The 24,089-nt window shown below is 40.1% G+C and overlaps 1 protein-coding gene across 1 annotated transcript in view; it reads left to right on the top strand.

Moving 5' to 3' along the window:
* The first annotated feature begins 2,108 nt into the window (after window positions 1-2,108).
* LOC105612939 (collagen alpha-1(I) chain-like) overlaps window positions 2,109-24,089 on the top strand; it is a 51,428-nt gene continuing 29,447 nt past the window's right edge. The window contains exons 1-3 of the mRNA XM_060417501.1: window positions 2,109-2,156; window positions 12,358-12,974; window positions 14,990-15,091. Of these exons, the coding sequence (XP_060273484.1) occupies window positions 2,109-2,156; window positions 12,358-12,974; window positions 14,990-15,005 (681 nt within the window). The 3' untranslated portion in view covers window positions 15,006-15,091. The remainder of the gene's footprint in view (window positions 2,157-12,357; window positions 12,975-14,989; window positions 15,092-24,089) is intronic.

The raw sequence follows: 24,089 nt of genomic DNA, 5'->3' as shown, positions 1-24,089 counted from the left end.
TTTTGATGTAAATACTTTTCTACAAATGGAATAACTATTATTTAAATTTTGGAATAAGTAAGTCTTTAAGCATTCACATTATGAAACATTCATTACATATGACCTTCAACATGAAGAGAGGAGAAATTCAAAGGACATTCATAACCTTAAACTTCAAAGCATCAGGAAACAGATTTTACCCTCAAGTTTTCTTGGAGACTAAAGGGTGATATTCAATCTTTCTTTTGCTTCTTAGAAATGTTTAATTTTTCTTTATCATTTTTTTGATAAAATAGTAAGCTATGATTCTTACTTCAACTGCAAGAGAATAAGTCTTTTTGAAGTTATATGACAAGTATTCTGTTTATTTTTTATTCTGTTCTATTGATTATTATTATTGTGTATGTTAGTTCCTCACTTGTGTCTGACTCTTTAAGACTCTATGGACTGTTTCCATAAAGCTGCTCTGTCCATGGAATTCTCCAGGTAAGAATATTGGAATGGGTTGCTATTCCCTTCTCCAGGGAATCTTCCCAACTGAGGGATCAAACCCAGGTCTCCTGCACCACTGATTCTATAAAGCTATTCTCATTTCTAAAGTGCTTAACACAAAGTTCATTAATACATTCATTATCTGCCATATAGAATTTTATACTCAAGGAGAAATATACACTTGGCTAAGTTCAGGCACATATAGCATAAACTTGAAAATGAGATATGCTATTGGAAGATGTATACAGATTCAACATATGAATAAGTAATATAAACCAGAGATCAAATTGCCAACATTTGCTGGATCATCAAAAAAGCAAGAGAGTTCCAGAAAAAAAAATCTACTTCTGTTTTATTGACTATGACAAAGCCCTTGACTGTGTGGATCACAATAAACTGTGGAAAATTATGAAAGAGATAGGAATACCAGACTACCTAAACCTGCCTCTTGAGAAATCTGTATGCAAGTCAGGAAGTAAAGTTAGAACTGGACATGGAACAACAGACTGGTTCCAAATAGGAAAAGGAGTACGTCAAGGCTATATATTGTCACCCTGCTTATTTAACTTCTCTGCAGATTACGTCATGAGAAATACTGGGCTGGATGAAGCATAAGCTGAAGTCAAGATTTCCAGGAGAAATCTCAATAACCTCAGATATGCAGATGACACCACCCTTATGGCAGAAAGCAAACAAGAACTAAAGAGCCTCTTGATGAAAATGAAAGAGGAGAGTGAAAAAGTTGGCTTAAAGCTCAACATTCAGAAAACTAAGATCATGGCATCTGGTCCCATCACTTTATGGCAAATAGATGGGAAAACAGTGGAAACAGTGGCAGACTTTATTTTTTTAGGCTCCACATCACTGCATATGGTGACTGCAGCCATGAAATTAAAGGATGCTTGCTCCTTGGAAGGAAAGTTATGACCAACCTAGACAGCATATTAAAAAGCAGAGATATTACTTTGGCAACAAAGGTCCATCTACTCAAGGCTATGGTTTTTCCAGTAGTCATCACGGATGTGAGAGTTGGAGTATAAAGAAAGCTGAGTACTGAAGAACTGATGCTTTTGAACTGTGGTGTTGGAGAAGACTCTTGAGAGTCCCTTGGACTGCAAGGAGATCCAACCAGTCCATCCTAAAGGAGATCAGTCCTGAGTGTTCATTGGAAGGAGTGATGTTGAAGTTGAAAGTCCAATACTTTGGCCACCTGATGCGAAGAGCTGACTCATTGGAAAAGACTGATGCTGGGAAATACTTAAGGGAGGGGAAGAAGAGGACATCAGAGGATGAGATGGTTGGATGGCATCAATGACTCAATGGACATGAGTTTGAGTAAACTCCGGGAGCTGGTGATGGACAGGGAGGCTGGGCTTGCTGCAGTCCATGGTGTCACAGAGTTGGACACGACTGAGTGAATGAACTGAATTGAACTGATGAATAAGTAATATAAACAGAAGGTTAAAACCAAGAGTTACTGAATTCTATTGACAATCAAATCCTCCTGAAGTTTCCCCAGGGCTACTGAGATCATGAATTATAATTCAGATATCAGTCCACTGAAAAAAAGTGACAACATGTTAAAACAGATTTTCAGTGGTGATCCCTAGGGATCAACAAAGACTGATTTTAGGGTGATGAATGTGTCACTGACAGAACACTGTAATCCTTCTTCAGCTAATAAGGTAAGGGGCATACTCAAGAGCGCATAAATCTCTTTTCGGCTGTTTCATTTTTATTATATCTCCTAGGACAGAAGTAACTTGGACAGTGTTTATGTCAACCAAAGTAAGTATTACAGTAATTAAATTATGAAAGGGAATATTTATTTGACAAAGGCAGGGTATTGACTTATAATAAACTATTAACAAATGCAAACTCCAAATGGTTATTGGAATTAGAAAAATCAATAAGATAGAAAATAACATTAAAAATTTACTCATAATAAATGCCTAATATTGCTTACAATGTGGCTGAGTAAATATAGTAAAAGAAAATTTTTTCATATTCTAGCTGTTCTAAATGTTCCAAGAGTAATATTCTCATCAGATAATGTAATAGCATTGAGAAATTCATTTATTTTTTTCTGGGGGAAAAGTTTAAATTATATTCTCTGAATTATATATGAAATCAAAGATTAAAAATTAATAGATTCCATGATAATTTATTTGGAACTATAAATTAGGTTTGCTTTCCTCTTTTATTTTTCTTTAATTATACTTCTTTCTTTTGGTTAACATACTCACTGGAGATTTGTTTTAAAACTGTTATGATAACTATTGAATAGAAAGAGATTCACTGTAAAAAGTATCCTATGTCTGATAAAGAAGTCATGTAGATTGATTAGCACTTTAAAAAGGGCATTTGGAAAATTTACTTTAAGTATGTTGATTATTTAATCTGTCCTGCATATTTACAAATACTTGGCATTATTTGTATAAATAATTCCATGATTCTTCTAAAAAATAATTATTCCCCCTATCTGTTTACTTTTGACTATTGGTACTATACTCATTCTAGAATTATTTATATTCTTAAATATGTTTGATAAGTGTTTAATAAGCCAATATTTAATTAGTGAAAATTATACTTGGAAATATTGTAAGGAATCTTCTGTATTCAGATTTTAAAACTTTCTTATTTTAAAAAGAATTTTATCAGTTGATGGAAATAATTTTTACCTATATTCAAAATCAGGAAATAAAGTGCTTTTCTTTTGTACCAAAATTTTGTTAAAGAAAACCTGATTCTATACTTATTATAGCATTTTTTGCAATCTGTAAGTTAATTTGTGAGAACATATCCTTTATCTTCATTATACATCTTTTTCCAAGGCTAGATAGTAAGTGCAACATACTTTTATGGGAAGCTATTGTTGACATCATGTTTAAAAGCCAGGAGCAATAAAAGTCACACAGCTCTAAATTATTCTGAAATGTTGTGTCAACAATGGTGCAATTAAATATACATATAATATATGGTGGCTACATATCTTTTCCATAAACAGACTATTACTGTACATAAGTCCAGTTTCATTTCGGTTCAGCCACTCAGTGGTGTCTGACTCTATGACCCCATGGACTGCAGCATGCCAGGCTTCCCTGTCCATCACCAACCCCCCAGAGATTGCTCAAACTCATGTCCATCAAGTTAGTGATGTCATCCAACCATCTCATCCTCTGTCGTCCCCTTCTCCTCCTATCTTCCATCTTTCCTAACATCAGGGTCTTTTCCAATGAGTCAACTCTTTGCATCAGGTGGCCAAAGTATTAGAGTTTCAGCTTCGACATCACTCCTTCCAACGAACACCCAGGACTGGTCTCCTTTAGGATGGACTGGTTGGATCTCCTTGCAGTCCAAGGGACTCTCAAGAGTCTTCTCCAACACCACAGTTCAAAAGCATCAATTCTTCTGCACTCAGATTTCTTTATAGTCCTGGCCTATTTTTCTTTGGAGACCAGTGGGATTTGATTACAGAACTTCCACAGGACTGGGGAAACAGACTTTTGCAGGGCACAAACAAAACCTTGTGTGCACCAGGAGCTAGAAGAAAGGAGCAGTGACCCCACAAGAGACAGAGCCAGACTTGCCTGTGTGTCCAGGAGTGTCAGGTGGTATATATACCAGTATATGTGTGTATACTAATAAATGTATACACACATATTTAAATGTATCTATATCTCTGTATCTGTTAAAAACAAACATACATTTGTATTGACATGTCTGATTCTAACGCAGAACATTCATGTATATTCTAGCATTTTATGGAACTTTATTGTAAAAAAAGAAATCTGGCTCTCATCTGAAATATTTTTTTTAATATTATTTAAACCATATTATACATATAAAGTAGAATCAGAATTGCCAAATGGTAGCCCTGTCATGAATAACTTTTCCAACTAGAGTACAAATTTTGTTCATAGTACTTTATGTTTTTAGCCTTATAATATCTGAGAAAACTTTCCCAGAGTTGTGTAGTTTAGCTTATTTATTCTCCATCCATTTCTGTAAGGTCATGTTGTATATTTGCGATAGGGTTAAATTTATTTGTAACAATCTGCATTCCATCCTGCCTTCCCTGCATCCTGATTTTTTTTCATTTTATATACTGTAAACATCACTCTTTAAGGTTTCCCTGATGGCTCAACAGGTAAAGAATCCACCTGCAATGCAAGAGAAACACAAGAAACACAGGTTCGGTCTCTGGGTCGGGAAGATCCCCTGCAAAAGGAAATGGCAACCCACTCTAACATTCTTGCCTGTAAAATCCCATGGACAGAGGAGCCTGGTGGGCTATGGTCAATGGGGTCACAAAGATTTGGACATGACTGAGCACCTAAGCATGCAGGGCTTCCCTGGTAGCTCAGTGGTAAAGAATTTGCCCTCCAATGCCGGAGACAGGATTTTGATCCCTGATTCAGGAAGATCCCACATGCCCTGGAACAACTAGGCCTATGTGCCATAACTACTAAGCCTGTGTTCCAGAACCTAGGAACCACAACTACTGAGCCCACATGCCCCAAGTGCCACACTTCCCGAAGCCCATGCCCTAGACCCTGTGCTCTGTGATGAGAGAAGCCACCATAATGAGAAGCCCACACATCACAACTAGAGTAGCCCCTGCTTTCTGTAACTGGAGAAAAGCTTGCACACCAAGGAAGACCCAGTACAGCGAAAAAAAAAAAAAAAAAGTCACTGTTTGTAGTGTACAGTTCTATGGGTTTTGACTGAACAACCATCATACATCCATAGAGTAATATAATGGGTAGTCCCCAAACCCTACAAATTTCATTTCAAGCCCAACTTACATAGCTATAATCGCTTTCCCCAACCCCTTGCAAACCCCGTATATATTTCTTTTTCTTGCAATTCTGCCTTTTCCAAAATGCCACATGAATGAAACAATATAATATGTAGTATTTGGGGTGTTTATAATTCTTATCTAAACTTGCAAAATTTAGGGAAGTTAGACAAAAAGTGTGGAGAAGACAATGGCTCCCCACTCCAGTACTCTTGCCTGGAAAATCCCATGGACAGAGGAGCCTGGTGGGCTGCAGTCCATGGGGTCACCAAGAGTTGGACAGGACTGAGCAACTTCACTTTCACTTTTCACTTTCATGCATTGGAGAAGGAAATGGCAACCCACCCCAGCGTTCTTGTCTGGAGAATCCCAGGGATGGGGGAACCTGGTGGGCTGCCTTCTGTGGGCTCGAACAGAGTCGGACACAACTAAAACAACTTAGCAGCAGACAAAACGCAAACTGAACTTCTAGGATGCTGTACATTCAGGACATCATCTTGCCTACACCATCTGTTTTTGAACAGATTTTTCTTTCTACTCTCATTCTACTATCTCTTCCTTTATCAAAAAACTTGCAATAGTCAGCATATCACAGGAAGATAAGTTTCTGTTTGACATGTATGCTGTTGAGATGAGGTTAGAGGTGATGAAAAATGGCACAAATTAATTTTGTGCAAAGGAATTTTGTGCATCTTCTCAGAAATTTCAAAACCAGAAAGCATTTTTTTTCTAAAACTTTAACAAAATTGGAATTTGTTTCCACTTTTGAAATTTTGATCATCATGGATAATCTTCTACTAGTAGCAGAGGTCACATTTCCTTATCTCGTATTTTCAATCAACCAGAGTTTAAGAGTTTGTAAGATAAGTCTGACCAAGGGATGGTAATATTGTAATTAATGAGCTAACTGAACAAATGAGCAAAGCAAGGGGTGCTGCTCAATTAATGGAGCTTTTCTGTTTGCAATTGAACAAGAGGCTATGCTGGCTACAGTGGTTTAGAAGAATGCCGTGTTCCTGTACACTCTTCTATTATGTACCCCCCCCCCACACCAAGTTCAGGCCTCCTCGTCTGTGGGGAGTCCAGACACATGGCTCTGAGCATCAGAGGAAAACCTGTGATAGTATTCCTGAGCTGTTAGCTTCCAGGGGAAATAGATTTGGGGTCATGCCCTTTTATCTAAGTGACTTCTTTCAATTTCCTATTTTTTCATTATTATGTTTTTCTTTTGGTTGTAGATGTTATGTAGTACCATATTGGCTGTTGATCTTTTCTGTTCTTAAGAACCATGTTCTGTTCACAGTTTTAACTCCCTGTGTGTCACCCTCTGTTGACTGCTCCTCTGATTTTGTGGGTCTTTATAGTAACTGTAGCTTCCTGCCTTCTGGTGATTAAGTACCACCTCCTGACCTCCTGGCTAGGCCGCCATCCTCAGATATCAATAAGCCCAGCTCTGTGTTCACCTCATCTGCTACTAACCCATGTCTGTAGAGGATCCAATAAACATCTCAGTGATGCTAGTGTCCCTCTCATTCCTGATGGCCTTCATTGACTAGAGCTTTGTCTGGCCCTTGGATGGAACACAATCCACTGGTGGGTGTTCTGGCCTCAGATTCACCCCAGCACAGCAATCCCATCTCTGCAGCCTCTTTAATCCCTTCTCTGAATATTCCAGAGCAAACAAGGTATTCCCACTTGACTGAGCTTTCAGTCTAGTTCAATTCAGTCGTTCCATCATGTCTGACTCTTTGCGACCCCATGGACAGCAGTATGCCAGGCTTCCCTGTTCATCACCAACTCCTGGAGTTTGCGCAAACTCATGTCCATCAAGTCGGTGATGCCATCCAACCATCTCATCCTCTGTCATCCCCTTCTCCTCCCACCTTCAATCTTTCCCAGCATCAGGGTCTCTTCCACTGAGTCAGTTCTTCGAATCAGGTGGCCAAAGCATTGGAGTTTCAGCTTTAGCATCAGTCCTTCCAATGAATATTCAGGACTGATTTCCTTGAGAATTGACTGATTTGATCTCCTTGCAGTCCAAGTGACTCTCAAGAGTCTTCTCCAACACCATAGTTTTAAAGGATCAGTTCTTTGGTGCTCAGCTTTAGTCATCACTTTTTAAGAGCCATGCTAGCAATGAGTTCGCCTCTCCCCTGTGTTCTTCCCAGGATGGTAAATCATATGTCCCAAGAAAGTTCCTCCAAGTCAATGAATTCTTATTTGGTCTTAGACGTTTTGGCCAGCCTGATCAAGCACCTGGGTGAACTCACTTGGCTTCTGCCTGTTGATGCTGATTCTTTCAATTCCTCTAGTCTTTCAAATCAGGTGCAACATGCCCCTTTCAGATTATGGTGGGATTTATTCCGAGATAAGGGCTTCCCTGTAGCTCAGTTGGTAAAGAATCTGCCTGCAACACAGGAGACCCAGGTTCGATCCCTGGGTCAAGAAGATCCCCTGGAGAAGGAAATGGCAACCCACTCCAGTATTCTTGCCCAGAGAATCCCATGGACAGAGGAGCCTGGCAGGTTGCAGTCCATGGGGTCACAAGAGTCGGACACGACTTAGTGACTAAAACCACCAAATCAAGCGCCTTTACAGCCAAAACAGTAGGTGAGTGAAACTTCTAAAGGAATACACATTCACTTGTGGAGGAGAAACTCTGCAACATTTTCTAGTAGAGGTGAAGTACTATCTCTTATTTGGAAAAGGAGGACTTTCCTCATAGCTCAGTTGGTAAAGAATTCACCTGCAATGCAAGAAATCATGGTTGGATTCCTGGGTCAGGATGATATGTCAGAGAACCAATAGGCTACACACTCCAGTATTCTTGGGTTTCCCTTGTGGCTCAGCTGGTAAAGAATCTACCTGCAATGCAGGAGATTTGGGTTCAATCTCTGAATTGGGAAGATACCCTGGAGAAAGGAAAGACTACCCACTTCAGTATTCTGGCCTAGAGATTTCCATGGACTGTATAGTCCATGGAGTCACAAAGAGTCAGACAGGTTTGAGCAACTTTCACTTTTCACACATAGTGGTGAGCAACTTTGTAAGATCTGAGGGTCCAGGTGGTTTACAAAGCCAATGTCCTCAGGAGCAACCATCTAAAATTCAGCATCTATATTTGAGGGTCCCCAATGTTTTTTTTCCACTCCTGGTGCCTTAATATTAGCATAACAGACCTGCAGTGGCTGAGAGTTAAATATCTCTGTGTCCCTTCAGTATTGTTGCCTTGAGAACCCCATGAAGAGTATGAAAAGGCAAAATGATAGGATACTGAAAGAGGCACTTCCCAGATCGGTAAGTGCCCAATATGCTACTGGAGATCAGTGGAGAAATAACTCCAGAAAGAATGAAGGGATGGAGCCAGAGCAAAAACAATACCCAGCTGTGGATGTGACTGGTGATAGAAGCAAGGTTCAATGCTGTAAAAAGCAATAGGAACCTGGAATGATAGGTCCATGAATCAAGGCAAATTGGAAGTGATCAAACAGGAGATGGCAAGAGTGAACAATGACATTATAGGAATCAGAGAACTAAAATGTACTGGAATGGTTGAATTTAACTCAGATGACCATTATATCTACTACTGTGGGCAGGAATCCCTTAGAAGAAATGGCATAGCCATCACGGTCAACAAAAGAGTCTGAAATGCAGTACTTGGATGCAATCTCAACCACGACAGAATAATCTATGTTCGTTTACAAGGCAAACCATTCAATATCACGATAACCCAAGCCTATGCCCCAACCAGTAATGGTGAAGAAGCTGACGTTGAATGGTTCTATGAAGATCTACATGACTTTTTAGAACCAATATCCACAAAAGATGTCCTTTCCATTATAGGGGACTGGAATGCAAAAGTAGGAAGTCAAGAAACACCTGGAGTAACAGGTAAATTTGGCCTTGGAATACGGAATGAAGCAGGGCAAAGGCTAATAGAGTTCTGCCAAGAGAATGCACTGGTCATAGCAAACACCCTCTTCCAACAACACAAGAGAAGACTCTACACATGGAAATCATCAGATGGTCAACACAGAAATCAGATTGTGTATGTGTTTTGCAGCCAAAGATGGAGATGCTCTATACAGTCAGCAAAAATAAGACCGGGAGCTGACTGTGGCTCAGATCATGAACTCCTTATTGCCAAATCCAGACTTAAATTGAAGAAAGTAGGGAAAACCACTAGACCATTCAGGTATGACCTAAATCAAATCCCTTATGATTATACAGTGGAAGTGAGAAATAGATTTAAGGGACTAGATCTGATAGATAGCCTGATGAACTATGGATGGAGGTTGGTGACATTGTACAGGAGACAGGAATCAAGACCATCCCCATGGAAAAGTAATGCAAAAAAGCAAAATGGGTGTCTGAGGAGGCCTTACAAATAGCTGTGAAAAGAAGAGAAGTGAAAAGAAAAGGAGAAAGGGAAAGATATAAGCATGTGAATGCAGAGTTCCAAAGAATAGCAAGAAGAGATGAGAAAGCCTTCCTCAGAGGTCAATGCAAAGGAATAGAGGAAAACAACAGAATGAGAAAGACTAGAGATCTCTTCAAGAAAACTAGAGATACCAAGGGAACATTTCATGCAATGATGAGGTTGATAAAGGACAGAAATGGTATGGACCTAACAGAAGCAGAAGATACTAAGAAGAGGTGGCAAAAATACACAGAATTGTACAAAAAAGATCTTCACGACGCAGATAATCATGATGGTATAATCAGTCACCTAGAGCCAGACATCCTGGAATGTGAAGTCAAATGGGCCTTAGCATCACTACGAACAAAGCTAGTGGAGGTGATGGAATTCCAGTTGAGCTATTTCAAATCCTGAAAGATGATGCTGTGAAAGTGCTGCACTCAATGGCCACAGAAGTGGAAAAGGTCAGTTTTCATTCCAATACCAAAGAAAGGCAATGCCAAAGAATCCTCAAACTACTGCACAATTGCACTCATCTCAGAAGCTAGTAAAGTAATGCTCAAAATTCTCCAAGCCAGGCTTCAGCAATACATGAACTGTGAACTTCCAGATGTTCAAGCTGGTTTTAGAAAAGGCAGAGGAACCAGAGATCAAATTGCTAACATCTGCTGGATCATCCAAAAGTAAGAAAGTTCAAGAAAAACAACTACTTCTGCTTTATTGACTACACCAAAGCCTTTGACTGTGTGGATCACAATCAACTGCGGAAAATTCTGAAAGAGATGGGCAGACCAGATCACCTGACCTGCCTCTTGAGAAACCTATATGCAGGTGAGGAAGCAACAGTTAGAACTGGACATGGAACAACAGACTGGTTCCAAATAGGAAAAGGAGTACGTCAAGGCTGTATATTGTCACCCTGCTTATTTAACTTATATGCAGAGTACATCATGAGAAATGCTGGGCTGGAAGAAGCACAAGCTAGAATCAAGATTGCCGGGAGAAATATCAATAACCTCAGATATACAGAGGACACTACCCTTATGGCAAAAAGTGAAGAGGAACTAAAAAGCCTCTTGATGAAAGTGAAAGAGGAGAGAGAAAATGTTGGCTTAAAGCTCCACGTTCAGAAAGCTAAGATCATGGCCTCCGGTCCCATCATTTTGTGGGAAATAGATGAGAAAGAGTGGAAATAGTGTCAGACTTTATTTTTGGGCCTCCAAAATCACTGCAGATGGTGAATGCAGCCATGAAATTAAAAGCTTACTCCTTGGAAGGAAAGTTATGACCAACCTAGATTACATATTGAAAAGCAGAGACAGTACTTTGCCGACAAAGGTCCATCTAGTCAAGGCTATGGTTTTTCCAGTGGTCATGCATGGATGTGAGAGTTGGACTGTGAAGAAAGCTGAGCACCAAAGAATTGATGCTTTTGAACTGTTTTGCTGAAGAAGACTCTTACAAGTCCCTTGGACTGCAAGGGAATCCCACCGGTCCATCCTAAAGGAGATCAGTCCTGGGTGTTCATTGGAAGGACTGGTGCTGAAGCTGAAAGTCCAATACTTTGACCACCACATGGAAGAGCTGACTCATTTGAAAAGACCCTGATGGTGGGAGGGATTGATGGCGGGAGGAGAAGTGGACAACAGAGGATGAGATGGCATCACTGACTGGATGGACATGAGTTTGGGTAAACTCTGAGAGTTGGTGATGGACAGGAAGGCCTGGCGTGCTGCGATTCATGGGGTTGCAAAGAGTTGGACACGACTAAGTGACTGAACTGAACTGGTGTGACTTTAATTTGTAGGTTTACAGAGTTCCAGAACTCAATGTTTGTATTTAACTGCCTCGGCTTGGGATATAAATATCTCTGAAATAATCCCCATTACCAGGAAAACTAGGTACTTCCACTGAACTTGTTCCATAACCCCATTTGCACTGGAGTCAGAGCAAGAGTTAGCATCACTTGAAGCGCATATGCAGAGAGACGGGGATGAATCCTTATTTCCAAGGAAAATCCAGTTATTGTTTGCATAAAAGGTTAGTGCTAAGCAGCAAACCTACAAATATCAAAAGAAAACCTTACTGTAGGTTGATTACTATTTATTAAATATTTATACCTTTGGAGCTATTTGGAATCAAAATGAGAATTAAAAAAAAAAAAAAAAGATGCCTAATGAAGCACAAATCTGGGGCAGCAAACCTCATGTTTTAGATCCAAAGATGTTCTTTCAGTTGCAGTCCTTCCACTTCTCTTCTAGAGCCTGGAACACCTTCAGGAGACTGTAGAATAGAGGGAAGAGCTCACCAGTGGTTCATTAATTCAAGGAAACCATCAGCTCTGAGCCTACTACGGGATGGTGGTGCAGAGCTCAACTGGTACATCTAAACTCACCTCAGTCCCAATCCTGGTGGAGCTTTCAGCCTGTCCAGAAGTTGTGCACTAGGAAAGGAAAGGTCCAGAAAGGAAGTGAAAGCAGACAGGTGGCAGTAATTCAGGATAAATTATGCCGAGGCCAAGTCACAGAATCTCTATACTGTGTTGATAATTGTTACATGAAGCATAGGAGTAATTGTGACTATTCCCACCCACTGTGCTGAGGAGCTGGGTGGGGGTAGATATCCTTGTATGTGACTATAACCAACTTTGGAGCGCTCCGAAAAGCCGCCCTCGGTCGTCTCAGACTCTCACCCACTTTCCAGGAGGCGAGACCTGGCTTTTACTTCGCGGCCACCACCAACATGCCTGCGATCTGCTCGGATCCCGCAGGCCAGAGTGGGATGCCCGCGACCTCACACCCAGGCTGTTGACAGGCGGACCGGTGGGGCCAACCCGGGTGGGAGGCTTGGGAGGATGGAGCCGCCTCCCGCCTCCCGCCTCTTCCCCTTCCCCCGGCGGGCGGGCGGGCGCGCGCGGGCCGGGAGCGGGGAGGCGGCAAGAGGGCAGCGGCGGCGCCGCTGTCCGGGTCCTGGGGCCGCGGAGCGCGCCCGCCGCGCTCGCCCCGCGGCCGCTCTCGCCCGGCACAGCCCGCGCTCCCGGACCCGCGAGGCGCCCGCCGCTCGCGGCCGCGGGGACCGGACGCGCGAGGGGAAGGGCCGCCCGCGCGTCGCCCCAGCCGGGATACCGGCCCCGTGTGGCCCCCGAGCGCCGCCCTTACGGACCCGGGAAGCAGGATCCCGCGGACGCCCGCAGCCCGAGGGAATCGCCGGGGACCGGGCTGTCCTCGCTCAGACACCCGCCCCCGGAGACTTGGAACGCGGACTCGAGAGGCGGCGCGCACGGTCAGGACAAGTTTCTCGTGGTTTAAATGGGTCCTGAGACTGACTCTCATTAAATTAGCTTTTCTTCTCTTTTTTAAGTAACTCTGTTTAGACCAAGAGGAAATGGTTCCTTGAAGTATTTTGGGTTGAAAACATTGTCCTGAAAGTTTTTGTTTGTTGAGGTTGTGTATGTATATTTGTTAACTTTCTATGTAATTAGAAACCCTTAAGATATTAAAGGCACATTACAGGATCACTGTGGAGCTTGGGCATCTTGTTAGCAAGTTAGGCCTTCTCTTTCCAGGCGTGGGATCAAAGCCAATCCCTCACGGAACTGTTTTGCTTGTTAGGTTTCTGCGCCCTGAGTCTCACCAGGTGCTAAGACCTCGTGTGGCTGATTTTAGTAACGTGTTATCTCGAGGTTCTGGGGTCCCGTGGAGCTGCTTGTGAATTTTGTTTCCAAAGGGCCTAGGCCGGTGGGGGCGGATAGTGCAGCTGTCTGCTCTGTTTTGCATGGCTTACAATTTACTAAAGTGCCAATATCAGCCGCGTGAAATTTAGCTTCAGTTGCGTGCTAAGTCGCTACAGTCCTATCCGAATCTTTGCGATCTCATGGACTGTAGCCTGCCAGACGCCTCTGTCCATAGGATTCTCCAGGCAAAAATTATGGAGTGGGTTGCTATTCCCTTCTCTAGGGCATCTTACTGACCCAGGAATCGCATCCGAATCTCGTAGGTCGTAAGTGTGCCCATTTATTTGGTCTTTCCAATAGTAATGACTAGTAAGCATGTTAACTTTTGAAAGAAGTGGAGTACCTTTGTTTCTCTTGTTTAGTTACTGAGACAATTTCCAAGTTGACCAAATAGCTAATCCTGTTCTCTTAGTTAAAATAGTTTAAATTACATAAAACAAAATAAAACAAACACCTCTTATCATAGTTATCTGTAAGCTTCTCTTTTTGCACCATTCCAGCGTTGTGAAGAGGGAGCACCCCCTTTTAATTAAGAGCTTCGTCAAAAACTTGTAATTATCCCTTAATAGGTTTGTTAAACTGAGTCCTCTGCCACTTGAGGGTCTTGAGCTGTGTAACAGATACCAAGGATTCCTGCTTGACACTGCGTTTTAATATCTTTTTCAATTAGTTCCTCTTACAGGGAACTCATTTGAATCTCAAATTTAGTTAGGACTGAACTTTTACTTCTCTTTTAATAAGCAATTGTAATATAGCAACATATGCAGTCTGGAAGGATTTTGAGGAAAGTACTTTTAAAAATTGGTAATACCTATGTTAAAATGCTAATACTTAAATATTGAGACAAATGAAACTGATCACAAACATTTTTTCTTTGCCCTAAGCAAGACATACTATAACAGAATACTTTTTAAGAGGATTTCCCAAAAGTCTACATAAAACATGTATGTTCACTTTTCCTGGACTTCAAATATGAAATAGATATCCTTAAAAATGAGATTATGCCAAGAGGCTTCTCTACCAGAAGTCTTTTTTATTCCCATATTCCCACAGTACCTACCTTCCCCATGAAATGCTTATTATTTGTCTTGAAAACATTTAACAACAACAAAAAAGAATAGTCTATCTTCTCAAGTATGTAAAATCTTGACTCAGATCTCAAAAAGTATTTAAAACTTTTATTTGGTATCTTTAAGAAGAAGGACTCTTAAAATAATAAAATATCTTAGGAGAGCACTTGTTTTTTTGTGAAGAGATTTGTTATTATTTAATTTTGCTGATTTACAATATTGCATTTTCTTTTAGATATTTCCTGGGAGTGGGAAGTAGTATTTCTGAGAACTATAGCAAATACCTGAGTAATTTTGATAAAATAAAAAGTGATTTTTAATGATAGTTGGGAAAGTGTTTTATTTTTTTTCCTGGACCACATGCCATACAGATGAAGTTTATGATGAATTAGAATTGAAATATCTAATGGTTGATGTCATTTTGGGGAAATTGTAACTTTAGTTTTTTTTTTTTTTAAATTAGAGGATTGTTTGATTTTATAACTTTCTTGCAGTTGCACTGTACCTTAGCAGACCTTTGGTGCTGAAGACCAATAACTTACAGCTGCAATTCTTCTGACACCCACTCCACAAACAAACTTCAGGTCTTTCTCAAGGTAAATTGCTGTTTTTGTTGCAGTATTTGTGTGTGTCAGTTGATTAATGTGTTTAATTATTTAATGTGATGCTATATTTGGTTCCTAGCTTTACTTTTTAGGTGTCACTAACAAAGTTTCTGAGTGATGTTTGCCAAACTCCATGTTTCCCTTAGGCCTTGTAGTGTATATTGCAAGATTTTGTGGTTTGGTGATTTTTTTTTTCTTTTTTTTTTTTTTAGCATTGCATATGTCAGATTCTGGCAGAACTGACTGTATGTGTTTACACAGGTACTTTATATGATCTGAAATATATAATTTGTGGAATAAATAATTTAATTATACCGACTATAATGCTGAAATGTAATACCTGTTTTAGTTAGCATTGTATATCAAACAATCCTAGAACTTGGTAGCGCAAATTAAATTAAAAGTAAATTAAAACCTTAGTAGCTTTCAGTATCTCCTGGTTCAGTGGCTTGGCTGGGCTCAGCTCAGCAGTTCTACTGCTGCCCTCCCTTGGGGTCTCATATGGTTATAATCAGATGGCAGCTGGGGCTGGAGGCATCTGAGGGCAGCCGGCAGGTTATAATGACAATGTGTCCCTTTTTCTCTCTAAGTAGCCCATGAGCCTTGTCTCTCAGTCCTGTGTTTCCCTGTGTTACCCCTGACAGAGTAGCCACGTTTCTTACTCAGGGTAATCAAGAAGCTACAGAAATGGGAACTGGCAGGCATTCTTAAGCCTTAGACCTGGATCTGCACAGCATAACTTTCCCCACCTCAATCAGCTAAGCAATTACAGGGCCAGCCCCAACTCCAGAGAGGAGAAATCATCACCATCTTTTGATGGGGAAGATAGCAAAGTATCTGTGACTGTCTTTAATCCACCACAATATTCTTCACTAATAGTTTTTTAGAGGAATATTATAAGATTTTAGAACCAGAAAACTCTTAGGAATTATTTCATCTAACATCAATTTACATGAAAGGGTACTGAAGCAAAATATCACAATAAAAGACCTGGAGCTGTAACCCTTTCTTATTGTTTTTAATTTCTCAGAACCCATGAGAATCTGCTGGGATATGGTTTCTGACTAGCTTGTTAGAAATGTGCCTGCATTTTCCAAAACCCACTAAGACTTGAGAAATATGTTACATCATGACAGAACAAGATATTTCTGGATATCAAGGAAGATTATTTTCGAATAATTATTTTGCCTTGTTTAAAAACACACATATCAATACAGAGAGAAAGAATTTTATAAGAGAGTGAATCTGAAATAAATCTTTCATTCCTAAGGGATATGTGACACCTTCATGGTCCGATACCAAGGTCATTCATGATGCCTTAGGTAATGTTTGGCCCTTCACTTCATCTCACATCTCATAATAATGTGTAAATATACTCTTACTGTGTACATATATACTTCTTAAACAATAAATCAGGATGAAGAACCTGTTTTTATTATCAAAAGTTACTTTTCTAACGAAAGCAATCAGGATGATACTTTTTTGTGTGCCTGAAATTAAAAATACATGTACTGAAACAGTTCAGTGTATCTACAAATTAACAGGAAAAAATTCTGTTGGTTTAAGTGAGGCACATAATGAAATGTTTTCTGACCTTCCTGAACTTCGGTATATCTATCCATCTCAATTTGGCTCTCTCTGCCCATCCATCTTTTTTAAACTGATGTAATCATCTTGAAACTTTTACATCAATGACACCAATTTTAAAACACCAGTGGAATTCTACTCTTTCTCTGTGTTTTCTCTTTAGCTCCCTTCTTTCACTCCTAGGTGTTTTAATTCTGATAGCAGTTCTTCCCTTTCTGCTTAGACTCCTCTTCCTTATTTATAAATGTTTAATGTATTCCATTTGTTTCTCAAAAAACCAAAACATATTTGTTACCTTTTTATTTTTTGAACTCTTAATTGCCCATTTTTCTATTCGGGTTTTCCCTTTTTTTATTAGTTTGTTAATCTATTCATGAGGAAAAAAATACATTAATTGAAATAATAGTAGTTGCTTACTTTTCCTAGTATTTTTCTTCATTCTTACAAGTAAATAATTCTTATGAGTTCAGGTCTCTGCTGTTAATAATTAGTGTTATACCATATACCATATACCACAGTTTATGTGTTATACCATAAATAGAATGGTATGATTTTCAGCTAATAAATGAAGCTCTAATGCCTGTGCCTTTAGAGAACTATGTAAATCTGCATATTTTCTAAAACAAAATAGATGTAAGGACATCTCACTGATGTTGTATAGAAAGGCTTAGGCAACCTGACTCTGTGACCCCATGGACTGTAGCTTCTCTGTCCAAGAATTCTCCAGGCAAGAGTACTCTAGTGGGTTGCCATTTCCTTCTCCAGAGGATCTTCTAACCCAGGGATTGAACACAGATCCCCTGCATTGCAAGTAGATTCTTTACCATCTGAGCCAGCAGGGAAGCCCCCATGTAAAACTGCACATTATGCAAAACAAGCTAGATGCAAAGAAATCTCACTGATGTTACAGAGAAAGGCTTAGGCAACCTATTTTAGAAATGCAAGGTCTCAGATCTTATGTTCCTTTTCCACGTGAGTTCCTGTTTGCAGCACCTCTGTGATAGCAGTTTAATGGTTCTGTGACTTTTCAGACAGTTATAGTGCTGAGTCTGATCCCTTTGTGAAAATGGAAATGTAAAGTCTTACCTCCTCCAATCTGCCTTTTTTATCCATGGTACCCCATCTGCAGCATATGGAAAATATTTGAAAAAAATTCCAGCAAATTTCCAAAAGGCAAAACAAATTTATCACACACAGGTAACTATTTATTTTGTATTTGCAACTATTTACACAGCATGCATATTGTATTAGATATTATAATCTAGAGAGATTTAAATATATGGGAGGATATGTGTAGGTTATATGCAAACATTGCACCATTTGAGACTTGAGCATGTGTGGGGTTTTCTACCCTTGGAGGCTTTTGAAACCAATCCTTCATGATTACTTAGGAACTACCATACTTCACCTAGCTCATAAGAATGTAATGAGCCCATGGTTGGGAAAGCACTTTATAAATTAAAGGCCATCATTCATGTCATTTTCAATTCCTTTGTTTACAAGATGTGAAAAATTCTATTTAATAATTTCTAAAGTTTTTACCAGTTTACACTATGTGAAATTCTCTAAAATGTTACTAAGGCAACCCAGCACACATTCATTTGAACTCAGTAATTGGATGGTAAATTTGAGTGAGCCAGAACACCTTCTCTGAGAGTTAGAATCCCCATTATCTACGTGGTAATATAATTATCTACCCCAAATCTCTGTGGTAAGCTTTGCCTAAACAAAGGACATTTTGTGACAATAATGGTTGGCCTTCTCAATTTCAGCCTTTTCATTATGCAGTGGCCATAATAGTAAGATTCTGTTTTCTCCGAATAACTTATTATCTGTCAGTATTAAGACCTTTGGGCTCACCAGGTGGCCCTGGTGGTAAAGAACTGCCTGCCAGTGCAGGAGACATAGTAGACAAGGGTTGGATCCCTGGGTCTGGAAGATTCCCTGAAGGAGGCCGTGTCAAACCACTCCAGTATTCTTACCTGGAGAATCCTATCGACAGAGAAGGCTGTTAGGCTGTACTTCATAGGAATGCAAAGAGTCGGACACGGCTGGAACAACTTAGAACATAACAAACAATCAGTTCAGTTCAGTTGCTCATTCTTGTCCGACTCTTTGCGACCCCATGGACAGCAGCATGCCAGGATTCCCTGTTCATCACCAACTCCTGGAGCTTGCTCAAAGTCATGTCCATTGAGTCAGTGATGCCATCCAACCATCTCATCCTCTGTCATCCCCTTCTCCTCCTTCCTTCGGTCTTTCCCAGCATCAGGGTCTTTTCAAATGAGTCAGTTCTTTGCATCAAGTGGCCAAAGTATTGGAGTTTCAGCTTTAGCATCAGTCCTTCCGATGAATATTCAGGACTGATTTCCTTGAGGATTGATTGGTTGGATCTCCTTGCAGCCCAAGGGACTCTCAAGAGTCTCCTCCAACACCACAGTTCAAAAGTATCAATTCTTTGGCTCTCAGGTTTTTTATAGTTCAACTCTCACATCCATATGTGACTACTGGAAAAACCATACTGTTGACTAGGTAGACCTTTGTTGACAAAATAATGTCTCTGCTTTTTAATATGCTATCTAGGTTGGTCATAACTTTTCTTTCAATGAGCAAGCATCTTTTTATTTTATGGCTGCAGTCACCATCTGCAGTGATTTTGGAGTCCAAGAAAATAAAGTCTCTTACTGTCTCCATTGTTTCTCCGTCTATTGTCCATGGAGTAATGGGACCAAATGCCATGATCTTAATTTTCTGAATATTGAGTTTTAAGTCAGCTTTTTCACTCTTCTCTTTCACTTTCATTAAGACACTCTTTAGTTCCTCTTCACTTTCTGCTATAAGGGTGGTGTCATCTGCCTATCTGAGGTTATTGATATTTTTCCTGGCAATCTTGATTCCAGCTTGTTTGCGCTTCATCTACCCTGGCGTTTTGCATGATGTACACTGCATATAAGTTAAATAATCAGGGTGACAATATACAGTCTTGATGTACTCTTTTTCCTATTTGGAACCAGTCTATTGTTCTAGGTCTTGTACTAACTGTGGCTTCTTGACCTGCATACAGGTTTTTTAGGAGGCAGATAAGGTGGTTTGGTATTCTCATCTCTTCAAGAATTTTCCACAGTTTGTTGTGATCTCACAGTCAAAGGCTTTGGTGTAATCAATAAAGCAATAGTAGATGTTTTTCTGGAACTCTCTTGCTTTTTCTGTGATCTAGTGGATGTTGGCAATTTGATCTCTGGTTCCTCCCCCTTTTCTAAATCCAGCTTGAACATCTGCAAGTTCATCATTCACGTATTGTTGAATCCTGGCTTGGAGAATTTTGAGCATTACTTTACTAGCGTGTGAGATGAGTGCAATCGTGCAGTACTTTGAACATTCTTTGGGATTCCCTGGTGGCTCAGATAGTAAAGAGTCTGCCTGAAATGCTGGAGGCCTGGGTTCAATCCCTGGGTCAGTATGATCCCCTGGAGAAGGACATGGCAACCCACTCTGGTATTCTCACCTGGAAAATTCCATGGATGGAGCAGCCTGGCAGGCTGCAGTCCATGGGGTTGCAAAGAGTTGGAAACGACTGAGCAACTCACTTACTTATTTGACCATTCTTTGGCATTGCCCCTCTTTGGGATTGGAATGAAAACTGACCTTTTCCAGTCCTGTGGCCACTGCTGAGTTTTCCAAATTTCCTGGCATATTGAGTGCAGCACATTCACAGCATCATCTTTCAGGACTTGAAATAGCTCAACTGGAATTCCATCACCTCCATTAACTTTGTTTGTAATGATGCTTCCTAAGGCCCACTTGACTTCTCATCCCAGGATGTCTGGCTTGAGGTAAGTGATAACACCATTGTGGTTATCTGTGTCATGAAGATCTTTTTTGTTTAGTAGTTCTGTGTATTCTTGCCACCTCTCCTCACTATCTTCTGCTTCTGTTAGGTCCAAACCATTTTTGTCCTTTATTGAACCTATCTTTGCATGAAATGTTCCCTTGGTATCTCTAATTTTCTTGAAGAGATCTCTAGTCTTTCCCATTCTTTGTTTTCCTCTATTCCTTTGCAGTGATCACTGAGAAAGTCTTTCTTATTCCCCTTGTTATTCATTGGAATGCTGCCTTCACATGGGTATATCTTTCCTTTTCTCCTCTGCCTTTTGCATCTTTTCTTTTCTCAGCTGTTTGTAAAACCTCCTCAGACAACCCCTTTGCCTTTTTGCATTTATTTTTCTTATGGATTGTCTTGATCATTGCCTCCTGTACAATGTCATGAACCTCCATCCATAGTTCTCAGACATTGTCTATCAGATCTAATCCCTTGAATCTATTTGTCACTTGCACTGTATAATTGTAACGGATTTGATTTAGGTCATACCTGAATGGTTTAGTGGTTTTCCCTACTTTCTTCAATTTAAGTCTGAATTTGGCAATACGGAGTTCATGATCTGAGCCAGTCAGCTCCCGATCTTGCTTTTGCTGACTGTATAGAACTTCGCCATCTTTGGCTGCATAGAATCTATGCAAACCATAGAATCTGCAAACCATATTCTATGCAAACCATTGCATATTCTATGCAAACCCTAGAATCTGGTTTGGGTTTGGGTATTGACTGTCTGTTGATGTCCAGATGTACAGTCTTCTTTCGTGTTGTTGGAAGAGGGTGTGTTTGCTATAACCAGTGCAGTCTCTTGGCAAAACTCTGTTAACCTTTACCCTGCTTAATTTTGTACTCCAAGGCCAAATTTCCTGTTACTCGAGGTATCTCTTGACTTTCTACTTTTGCATTCCTGTCTCCTATGATGAAAAGGACATCTTTTTTTGAGTATCAGTTCTAGAAGGTCTTGCAGGTCTTCATAGAACCATTCGGTTTCGGCTTCTTCAGCATTGCTGGTTGGGACATAGACGTGGATTACTGAATCGTTTGCCTTGGAAACGACAGAGATCATTCTGTCATTTTTAAGATTGCATCCAAGTATTGCATTTTGGACTCTTCTGTTGACTATGATGGCTGCTCCATTTCTTCTAAGGGATTCTTGCCCACAGTAGTAGACATAATGGTCATCTGAGTTAAATTCACCCATTCCAGTCCATTTTAGTTCATTGATTCCTAAAACGTTGATGTTCACTCTTGCCATCTCCTGTGACCACTTCTAATTTACCTTGATTCATGGACCTATCATTCCAGGTTCCTATGCAATATTGCTTTTTACAGCATCAGACTTTACTTCCATCACCAGTCACATCCACAACTGGGCGTTGTTTTCACTGTGGCTCCGTCTTTCATTCTTTATGGCACACTATTTGAACTTTAAAATATTTGAAGATATTTATATAATTACTCTCTGTCATCTGTTGTAAGAAATTCCAAAAGCTTCTGGTAAACATAATCTTACCCACCTCTCACCCTTAACGAAATAGGATACATTTCTGCTTGTATCCTTGTAGACTACAGCTATTTTTCTTCTTTCATTGTCATACTGAAAAACTTTTCTTAACCCTTTAAAAAAAATGTTTACCTTGTCAGATTCATAACTGGAAATGCTTGAAAGGACTTGAGATTTTGAGTGAGAGAAACTCTTACTGTTCTGAACTCAGATCCATTTACCCAACCCACAGCAAAGCCTATCTTCTGACTTTGGGTTGTGGTAAAAGAAAGTACAGCACTTACTGCAGGAAGTGCTTACAGCACGAAGCAAGGAGAATGAAAATGCTGAGAAGACTCGACCTCCCCAATGGCTTTCAGACCATAGTTTTTAAAGCCAACAGTATAGGTGACGGTTGTAGGTTTTCTGATTAGCTCATGGACATTCTTATTTGTTAGTCATGAGGTAACAGTCATGAGGTTTGGGGAATCTTAATCATCAATCTTCTGTTGCAAACCAGTCTAAGATCTATGTGTTTGTGGTCATTGAGTATTCAACATCCTCCAGCAGTGGGAGTCTTCGTTTCTGAAGAACCGCTCCAAGATACGTATTAGATTGTTAGCTATATCCCTTTCAGGAGGAGGTAGGAGTCCTGAGACTGTTGTTAAAGCTGTTATTACCTGATTTCCTTTGTTCCTGAGTTTTCTGCTTCTCTAATCATTACCTGTTTGAGTCTGCTCTTTGGAACTCTGGGGGAGCCTCAGAGACTAAAGTTCTTTGCACAAACAAGAATTGGGGAGACAGTGGATTGTAGTCACTTGACTGCAAGAGATTAATAGCTGTGAAGATGGGGAGAAGTAGCCAGGTTTGAGATATATGGGAGAGATAGTGCTGAGGGGATCTGCTTAATGATTGTATGTTGGGAAGAATTAAATAGTAAAATTGGGTAATCAGTGATAAATCCCAGGGATTTTTGCTGCTAGGGGCTAGAAACGCATTCATTTGGCAGAAAAACCCAAGGAAGAGTTATGTCCTGCAATGGATGTGAGACAGAAAGTGTTTGTTTCCATCTTCATGACTTCATCACATGGGCAAGTTTCTTAATTCTGTGCCTTAGTTTCCTCATGAATGACATGAGAATTATAATACCTAACTCATCACTTGCCCTAAAGATTGAAGGAGGTGCTGCATTAAAATTATTTAGAACAGTGTTTGACACATGGTGAACGCTATCAGAGAAAAGAGAGCCAAAAAAACCTCAAAAGTTCTGACATGCATAGTTTGAGATACCTGTTGGACCTCTGAGCGTATGGTTGTGTATATTACAGGATGGTTGCAGTGAAGATGCAAAGTGATTAAGTGTGAGATATATGTTGGAGGTAGGTCTGAACAGATGTAGCGATAGAGGGTCATGGTTGATTGTATGGACTCCAAAGACAGACTGTATCCACTTGCTAGCTATGAGCATGTACTATAACCTAAGTGCCTCAGTTTCCTCGTGTTTGAAAAAAGAACTTTAATGGAAACTATCTCCTAGTTTTGTTCTAAGGATTAAAAATCTAATATATCAAATATATGTATGTGCCAGGTATTAAGGGTGAAGGATTGAGTCATATTTCACATGTTGAAATGGATTTTCAACATACAGGTGAAGATATGTTGAGTAAATGAGCTCAGAGATCTGGAAGACCCAGTGGTCATGATATCAACTGATGATTTGTCAGCATACTTGAAGGAAAGTTAAAACTCCCCTCCAGGTCCTCTCCACCATTCTATGCAAAACAAAGAACTCTCACCTGAAGAAAAAAATGGACATTAACGTTGATCACACGCAGCTCTCAGCTGGTCTCAGCCTCTGGCAAATCTCCAGAATTCCTTGTCCCAGCTGTTTAAGAGATAACTACTCCGAACAACATTGGAGAAGAACAGGCCCCCTTAAGACAATAGATTTCCACATACATGCCTATATATACTTACTCTTTTCTTGGGTTAGTGCAGCAGCTCACTAATCTGACTGCTGCCCCTTCTCGCCTCGTTAAAGGTAA

The sequence above is a fragment of the Ovis aries genome, chromosome 6, assembly GCF_016772045.2.
Source record: "Ovis aries strain OAR_USU_Benz2616 breed Rambouillet chromosome 6, ARS-UI_Ramb_v3.0, whole genome shotgun sequence".
Classification (NCBI taxonomy): domain Eukaryota; kingdom Metazoa; phylum Chordata; class Mammalia; order Artiodactyla; family Bovidae; genus Ovis; species Ovis aries.
The sequence above is the reverse complement of the archived record's forward strand: the minus strand, read 5'-3'. Positions and strand labels throughout refer to the sequence as shown.